The sequence below is a fragment of the Cucumis melo genome, chromosome 4 (genome assembly GCF_025177605.1).
Source record: "Cucumis melo cultivar AY chromosome 4, USDA_Cmelo_AY_1.0, whole genome shotgun sequence".
Lineage (NCBI taxonomy): Eukaryota > Viridiplantae > Streptophyta > Magnoliopsida > Cucurbitales > Cucurbitaceae > Cucumis > Cucumis melo.
The window spans coordinates 10,595,984-10,605,748 of NC_066860.1; the positions used below are offsets into that span (position 1 = coordinate 10,595,984).

At 33.1% G+C, this 9,765-nt stretch overlaps 1 protein-coding gene across 1 annotated transcript; it reads left to right on the forward strand.

Annotated features, from left to right (window-relative positions):
• The first annotated feature begins 5,690 nt into the window (after window positions 1-5,690).
• Window positions 5,691-8,096, forward strand: LOC103494931 (polyubiquitin). The gene is made up of 2 exons (XM_008456320.3): window positions 5,691-6,086; window positions 6,948-8,096. The coding sequence occupies exon 2, from the start codon at window positions 6,948-6,950 to the stop codon at window positions 7,863-7,865; it is 918 nt and encodes a 305-aa protein (XP_008454542.1). The 5' UTR covers window positions 5,691-6,086; the 3' UTR covers window positions 7,866-8,096.
• Window positions 8,097-9,765: the final 1,669 nt, after the last annotated feature.

Consider the following 9,765-nt stretch of genomic DNA (forward strand, 5'->3'; position numbering starts at 1 on the left):
GTTAATTTGATCATTGTAGATGACACTTGACCTCTTGAGTCATTTTAAATCTATACTATCACTTGACCATGTGCGCTTGCACGATTGAACACATTAATAATCAATAACCAATATTCAGAAATCTCTCATCAATTGATCTTCCAATCCATTAAACTAGAGTTCTAAGTAAGGGAAAAAAACTAGGTAACACATCCAACTCGGATTACTCAATCCAAACACGGTTTTAGCTGGGTGTCATTTTATTTTGGTTATAGGTTGGGCTTTGCATAGAATTCTCTTGAATGCCTTTTATTCGTATTTTGAATGAATGTGCGTAAGACTCATAATTAAGATAAGAAGTAAAAATTTGACTAAGTGTCCTAAAACATGCGTTTTGGGTGGGTACGCGAGAAGAGGTAGGTCACTCCGCAAGAAAGGTTATGCGAGAAGACTTTTGAAAGGTTAGGCGATTAGAGTTTTTCGCGAAATAGAACTTGGCGAGAAGAAACAAGGAAACTTCACAGAAACTTAGCGAAATGTAAGGTATAAATTAAGCATGATTAAGTTAAGCTTACACGTGCACCACTAAGTTAAGCTTCCATGAAAAGTTTATGTTATGTAGAAAACATGTTCTATGTGATTTCAATGATTGAGGAAATGGTGTTCAAACCATTAGTCTATTTTCCTATCAATGAGTTAACTGTTATGTGCACATAAGGGTAAAGGCAGCCATGTAGAAAATGACTGCATGGTGGGGTGAAGCTGACCAATGTAGAAAAGGATTGTTTTATGTTTAGCGGTTTGAGCAACAAGAATGAATCAGGCTATTCTCAGATGTTGGTGATGAAAAGGATATATCAGTAGTTTAAACGCAAGATGACGAGTCTTTGCGTAGAGAATAATTTGAGATTCTTGGAAAAAAGAATGCTTATGACTAATGTGTGTTTATGCATTTGATATATTACGTGAGATGAAGCATTTATGCAAAATGACCAGTTTATATGTGAAAGATGTTTTATGTAAAATTTGGCGAAATAAGGTTTACAAATGTTATTTCACGAAAAAGATTTCTTAATACCTCATTGAGTCTTTTAGACTTATGTTTTAAAGTTTACTTTTCAAGAACCAGGTGTCCAGGCTAAGTAAAGAAAATGGAAAAGGCTTGCTAGGCGAGAAGGCTACCAAGACATTTTACCTCTTTAAGTTTTAAAGAGTTGTGTATTTTTAATGTTGTAGGGTTATTGTAAAATGCTTAGCCAAAGTTTAATAAAATTTTAGTTTGGTTTACTTCTCTGTGTTAAGTGTTTATATCACCTAAAAAGGTACTTATAAAGTTATAAATTAAGACAAAGGAAAGTCATTAGGCGATTAAGCAAAGCTAAGGACCTCAAGATTGAGTGATTTGGCGTTTAACGCGTCAACATACCCAAAGTGATACCGCGTCTCCCATGGCAATTTTAGGTCTTATGCGGGACGGGATGTGACAATTTGAATGTAGACTTGTATTTTACATAAACTTAGGTTTCATGTATTTGAGGTAAAGATTTAGACTTTTCTTATTATTTGTTTGATTATAATTTTTTTTAAAATTGATATAACATATTTAGGTCAGTTACGTACATATGACATTTTGCTCACAGAAAAAATTCAACTTTTAGTGGAAAAGAAAAGAATGAAAAATAGTCTAAATTATGAAAAATAAAAAAGCAACCTGGTGACACAACCCATCCCAACTAGGAAATTATGGATTGGGTTGGATTGACCCTTTCATATTGAATCGATATGGTTCAACTTTTTCCAACCTGAGAACCTCAGTTTGGTCCACAATTTACCTCTAATCTGGCCCAACCGAATTATGTACACCCTTAGTTTTAAGTTTATTTCTCCATAACTACGGAAGAAATGATCTTGAGGTAGATCCTAATTACATGCATGAATAAGACAAGGAATAAACAAAGTTACAAATGAAAGGAAGAAGGTGGAGAAGAAGAAGATGGCATGGAAGGATCCTCACAAAGACCGCAAACTCATGCAATCAATTCTCCCTCGAAACCCCAAAAGATGTCGAAACTCGAGGTAAGAGTTTCCTAGCTTCAAATATTCTACCATGGTGAATTTCAACTAAAATCCCAAACATCTAACCCCAAAATGAAGGGTTCAATATATAGAAAATGGCATGGCGTCACAATGCTTAACATCTTCTCGAAGAAGAGTGCAGAATGATGCGCTCCTTATGTGGCCTGGAAATGCAAGAGTGCCTTGACTCTTCACCTTGAATTTGATCTATGGAAAATGTGCCATAACTTCAAGGCAAGCTTCATATTGTCCTGTTTGCTTGCTAACTTCTATGTTTTAATACAAAAGCATCCTAAGCCACTCAAAGGTGTCAATTATTTGCTTGCCTATCCATGCATTAAGATAAGCCATCAAGTAGCTAGAACTAGCATGATTTAGGAGACAACTCTTTTGAGGAGCTATCACTAGGCAACTTTTGTCATTTAAATGTCACAAGCATTCTCATTTCTATATATGCATGTTAAGGTTAAAACCAAAGACTTAATTTTATTTCTAGAGCCAACTCTTTCCTTATTTAATATGATTTAAGTCACTTGCTCTCTCGAGCAGTTAACTATCAATACTTAATTCAATCTTTTGATTGGATTATGCATTGAATATATCATGGTTTAAACAAAATGAATGTCTTATCCATACATTCTCTTTAAAAAAAGCCCTTTTCTTTTCATCTTTTTACTTCATTTAAAACTTTGATAACTCATACTATGAAAAGTAATAAATCAAAGAGAGATGATGAAATGTGTATTTATTTATACTAGAAATTGTTGGTCTCTCAACCTTCGAATTTAAAATACAAAATACAAAAAAAGAAAAAAAAAACAAGTGTAAGGGTAGAGATATGTGTCAAGTCTAGGATGAAATCTCTTACACCATTTGGCTTCATAACATTCTGTTTTAAGAATTATCAAGTGAACATAATTAATGGATTTCATCTATGTTTTCAGAGAATAATTGAATTGTCACCTAGAACTCCAATGAAAATTAGAGAGTAAAGAGGATGGATTGGAGAATCGAGAAAGCTATAACTAGAAAATATTGTATTTGGTATGAGGTCCGTGTCTTGATCTAAGCAGCATGAGGTATATGTCTTGATCTAAGCTCTTGAGGCTTTATATAAGTGTTGAAATGGAATATTCTTTAACATCTATCTTCTGACTAGATTTGACACCAAACATTAAATTTCATACCTTGTGCGTCGTTTCATTGCATTACAATTGGATCTGGCTCAATATGAACTTTCCCAGCTACAACTTGCTGATTGGACAACTACCAACCATGCTTATCGTTTTGTGATTTCATAGCTTTATGTGTTCATCGCATAGTTTTTTGGTTCACATTTGATGTGTTGATCTTATGCAAATATTGGTTTTTCCTTATAATTCTTTGATGCATCTAACTTCTTGAGTTTTCTCTTCTTTAGCCATAATCATGCATCCAAAACATTGAAACTTCAAAATAACTTGTATTTTAATCTTATGTGAACTTGTGCTCACATAATAAGATTTCCATATAAATTCATTACAGTTCATCGTATTTTTTCTCAATTTAAAACTTCATTATTCTAAATAAAATGCTACAATAACTTGTATTTCTACAAATTATCACACTCCCAAATTTACAACAACGCTTGTCCTCAAGTATGTATTTAGAGACAAAATAAATTTTGACTCATCATGATGTAGACACTAAACTTCTCATCATGCTCCTTGGTTTTAAATTCAGCACATAGACCATCCATTCGTTAGTTTAAGTCTACTGCTTACATAAATATTTCTAAAATCTAGATGCAACAAACTTATGGTTTAAAATACCTTTGTTTTCTTTTCCATGTTTACTAATTTTCGTTTCTAAAAATGTGCTTTTGTCTAAAAACAGAAGAGATTCTTCCTTGCTTATTTTTATTAAAACATACTACAATGGGTTGATTCAGAAAGTCTGGTTTTTAATTAGATTTTCTCTTAGCCAATTTCCTTCACAACTTTATTCTTATCATTGCTTATTTAGTTTCATTGCCTAGACACTAGAGCTATGCTCATCGTTTTCGATTACTCACCTTTGTTTTGACATACCTATGTAGTGCATGGAGGCAACCAACATCAAGCACGCGACATTCACATCTTAACTCTTATCTAAGGTAGTGCGATGACATTGAAGTTTATTTTAAAAGAAGAGTTAGTTTATACATATATATAAGCTTTATTGTCCCGTCCCGCCCCAAAGATCATTTCATGCGATCAGATAGAGGCGTGCCGCCTAGACACTCAACGTTGATCACACCACGTGATAAACACCAAACACCTAATAAGTGGAACAACTTTTCTTTCAATCTCAATGCAAAACTCCAACTTTTAAACTCTAGAGACCTTTTCAACTCATCGCAACGGAATTGAACTTAAGTAATCAACTTAGAAACCCGCTTAACTTTTTTTTTTAACAAAAAATATACATAACAATGCAGCAAAAATAGATAAACACATCTTTTATTGCTTAGACCAATGCTTTACATTACATTTCTCTTTGACTTAGTATAGAAGTAAATCTTAAATCTTGAACGTTTATCCAAGCCTTCACCAAAACTCTTTTGCAGCACGTGATGTTCAAGGTGTTTAGGAGTATAATCTCACCCTTGCTACAAGAAAATATAAAAGGAACACCCCTTGCTCACTTAGCTTCCATGCGAAGCAACTCATCTTACCCTACTTGGCCTCAACGTCTGAACACCTAAAGAAGGAGAAACTTAACACGTAAGTCAAATACTTAGTAAGTATAGCTTTTAGAAATATTACTTTGAGGAATACAATACAATGACATAAACCATTTTCATATCGAAAATACAGACTCACATCGCCTTATTTTACAAATCACATAAATCCAACATTAGCTACTTATTCCTTTCCACCATAACAGCAACTTCGTACACATCATCATCGATTAGAAAAAATTGAAGATCTTCTTAATGCTAATAATAAAAGCATATATAAAAAGGCTTCATATTACACAAGCATCTTAAAACCAAACCCAACTTGATTTGAAATTATCCCACTAATTCTGTAGATTTCACCAAAGTCCTTAACCTTTATACTAACATCTGCATTTGACTCTTTCATTTGACCTCCAACATATTCTTTCTCATTTTCCTTCCATTCACCACAAAAACCAACAAATACAAAAGACCACAAATACATAGAAAATTAATAAAAATCAAAATTTCGAGATGAAATCATTATAAACTCATCCCATAACTTTGAGATTTGAAACCTTACACTATATAAAGAAACTCATCCGATAACTTTGATTCGCATCGAGATTACGTAAGTGAAGACGAAAATGTAAATGATTAGCCTTATCAGCATGCGAATAACAAGAAAAACATAATTTCTAAACGTAAAACACTATATTCATCTTATTATACTTGATTATTTTGGAAAAGTATGAAATTTGAGTGTGGGAGAGGAGCCAAAGAATTGGAAACTTGTCAATGGGAGTCGTTATGAAACATTTTCAACAAGCCAATATTCTTTCACATACTACAATGATATACATAGAAATAATACAATAATATTTTTGAAATTGAGGCATTTTTGTCGTAATTTATCTAAAAATCTCAGGGTAGATTCATCATGTATACAAATCTCTCGCTATCAGAACTATATAAAAATCTTGTGAATGATTTCAATCGAAATGGACCATTGTAACCACCTCTAAAATCGATAAATTTGTTTCAAATCCCTAAAACTAAAGGTGGTACTTTGGACAATTTCCCCTGATTAGGGTGCTAAAGTTAAACCCTAAATAAAGGTGTGTACGTTTCCGGAAGTTTCTAGAATCCCCAGCGAAGTTCTCCAAATCGTGGCTGACCAAGGACCCCCATTAAAATTCGTTTCTTCCTCTAAACCTCCTCCCTTAATTTTGGCATTTTGGTATTTTGGCTCCTATAAATTCACCCCCTCCTTATCCCTAATCCTTTGTCTTCCAAATTTTCCTTCAAAGCCTGCTTTTCCCATTTCGTCGTGCTTTTTCTTCATCTAAAGGTATATTTCAGTTCTAGTTTTCTTTCTCTGTTGATCTCTTGGATTTGAGGGACGTTTGAAGTTGGCTTTGTTTAATTCTTTGTTATTCAATCTCTTTTTTTGTTAGAGTTGTTGTTTAATCGTTTCCCTTGTTGTTTTTCTCCCTTCTAGTTCGATTTTAGAACGCTTTTTTGTGGGTTGATTTTAATTTCTCCGTTTTCTTACATCTTTCACAAAGAAACGATTGAAATCGTGTTTGTTTTTTTTTCCCACGGCATACGTTATTAGATCTTGTAGATAATGATCTCAATCTATTGTTTAGTTTTTGCAAATAAGAAGTTGGTTTTTTATCTCCAACTTTTTATATATTCGATTCGATGAGATGTTATACACCGTTAGGATGGAACCAAGATGTGAGGTAAGGGTGTTTGATTGAAAAATTGAACTGAGAAGTTAAAGTTCCTTCCTAACTTTTTAATGGATTGTATAATTCGTTCAATTCCTTGTCGTTCCATTTTTATTTCTGTTTCGTTTTTCGTGTTGCTGCGTATCGCTTCCCTTGTTGTTTTCCTCCCCAGATTTTGCGTTTCTTGGAGTTTCTCTGTTTTCTCTCTCCATTTTTCTACGAAAATCAATTCTATTTTTATTCGTTTTCAATTCCTGAGCTCCTTGGAATGTTATCCTTTTCTCCTGTGTAAATAAGAACCCGTATTCAATCCCAGTTCATAGTTTGGCTTTCCCAAATAAGAGCAAAAAGATTGTACATGATTTCTTCTAACTTATCAATTTGATTGGACTTTTTGTATATAGATTTGGTTCTTGAGCTATTTATGTTATGACGTTTTCATATTGAGGCCATGCGTTGAATTGGTTTCTTAACAGATGCAAATATTCGTAAAAACTCTCACTGGCAAAACAATCACCCTCGAGGTGGAAAGCTCTGATACAATTGACAATGTTAAGGCAAAGATTCAAGATAAAGAGGGCATTCCACCCGACCAACAGAGGCTTATCTTTGCTGGTAAGCAACTTGAGGACGGCCGAACGCTTGCCGATTACAATATCCAAAAGGAATCTACACTCCATTTGGTGCTTAGACTTCGCGGTGGGATGCAAATATTTGTGAAGACCCTTACTGGCAAAACCATCACTCTTGAGGTGGAGAGTTCTGATACCATTGACAATGTCAAGGCTAAAATACAAGACAAGGAAGGTATTCCACCTGACCAACAGAGACTTATTTTTGCTGGTAAGCAGCTCGAGGACGGGCGGACTCTCGCTGACTACAATATTCAGAAGGAATCTACTCTGCATTTGGTTCTTCGTCTTCGTGGGGGTATGCAAATTTTTGTGAAAACCTTGACTGGGAAAACAATTACCTTGGAAGTGGAGAGCTCTGATACAATTGATAATGTGAAAGCTAAGATCCAAGATAAGGAGGGTATTCCACCTGACCAACAGAGGTTGATTTTTGCTGGTAAGCAGCTTGAAGATGGCAGGACTCTAGCAGATTATAACATTCAAAAGGAATCAACGTTGCATTTAGTGCTCCGATTGCGCGGTGGAATGCAGATTTTCGTGAAGACGTTAACAGGGAAGACAATCACATTGGAAGTCGAAAGTTCAGACACCATCGACAATGTGAAAGCGAAGATTCAAGACAAAGAGGGGATTCCTCCAGATCAACAGAGACTGATCTTTGCTGGAAAGCAATTGGAGGATGGTCGGACATTGGCTGATTACAATATCCAGAAAGAGTCCACCCTCCACCTTGTCCTCCGCCTGCGTGGTGGCTTTTAGGCGGCCCCGATGTCCTCTGTCCCTTCTGGATGGTTTAGTAGTAATAAAACTGGACTCAAAACTACTTTTATTTTAGTTTGTTATAAATGTAATATGTTGTAATGGCCTAATGGGTCAGAGACAATTTCTAAAATAAATGTTATAAATAATATAGTATTTTGTATAAACAAAGATCAAAAAGGAAAATTTTCATAAATATAAGTATAAATTTATATTTATAGTCGGTTTAAATTTGATGTTAAAATGTTGTCCTGGACAATTTTAGTCTATTTTAAAGATGCTATGAACTGTTTTTGGAGAAAGCATTAAACAAGCAACCCTAGGGTCTAACAAAAATTAGCAAAATTATTAAATTTCTCATAGAAAAAATCACTTCTCCCAACCTCAGAATTGAAGTAAATTTTCGGTCCATAAATCAATATGATTCTGAATTTATTTCTAAGTAACAAATGTACTTCAAATGAAAATAAAAATAAAAAAGAGAAATTGTAAAAAATAAAATATTAGACAATATTTATCACTGAATGATTTAGTGGTTTTATTCCATAGCCATTTAGGTTTTATTCTATAGAATTTATATGGCTTGTGAAACATTTTTATCTTTAAAAAAGAGATCGAGTAACATCAATTTCTTCGTAGAAGAATTGTTGAAATCATCACTTCTTCGCAATGCAATGCCAAATATATGAGAAAATATTATTCATGCACAATAGTGCCAACCAGACGAATTGAACAACCAGAAATCAATGCTGATGTATTAGAAAAGTATTGGGAAATAAAATGAATGAATATTCAAATTAAGTCCTCGAATACTTATAAATGCGGACGCTAAATTTCGTATATCAAATTTATGGTCGGTATGTTTCATATTTGTTTTGTCGAACAATGGTCTAGTAAACATAGTGTATCAATTGGTTAAAACACTAATAATAAGGTGATATACACGTTGATCATCCACCCATAAAAGAAAAAATGAAGATAATAGAAAACAAAATTTAGATTAATATATTTTCGTTTGGAAAATTTTCATAAATATAACAAAATATTAAAATATTTACGTATAACTAATTTTATGGAGTTTACTATTTTTTAAATATTTCAGGTTTATTATTTCATCTAAGTTTTTTTTTTTTTTTTTGCTAAGTTTTCTTTCGCGAAGATCTCTTTCTATCATTTTTTTTCTTTTTCTCTTCTTTTTTACGTAGTTTAGATTTGGATAACTAAATTTAAACGATCATATACAAAAAAATAGCAAAATCTAAAGGATCATATATAAAGAATCTTGAAAAAAAAGTTTAAATTCAAATTTAAACGATCATGTAAAAAAAATAAACGATCGTACAAAAAGAATTAAAAAAAATTGTTTAACCAAATCTAAACGATCGTGTAAATAAATCTAAACGATTGTGTAGTAGAAGAATCTTAAAAAAAATCGTTTAGCCAAATTTAAATGATCCTGTACCAAATTTTGAAAAAGAATAATTTAGATTATCAAATCTAAATAACCAAATCTAAACGTATAACTAAATTAAACGATGTGTAACCAAATTAAAGGATAGAACTGAAAAAATAAATGGTTTAAATTTGGCTATCCAAACGATCAAATCTAAACGACCCAATCTAAATGATCGTGTACCAAACAATAACCAAATCTCATTTGTAAGATCCCAATAAAGTTCGATAAGTAGCTTTTTGACCACCTCGTAAACCTGAGAACGAAGAAGTTAAGGAAGGCCATGAGAAGCTTGAGGGCGCTTCAATGGTTCATGAATCTTCTAACACCGACCGCATTCACAGACGATGACGTATGTATTTCAACTTCATATTTTATTTTTCAATTATCTTGGTCACTAACAAGGTGCAATTCATTGTTTACAGATAATCCATAAGTTGTTCTTGT

Coding starts and splice junctions, on each gene's coding strand:
- LOC103494931 (XM_008456320.3), top strand. CDS start 6,948: ATGCAAATATTCGTAAAAACTCTCACTGGCAAAACAATCACCCTCGAG.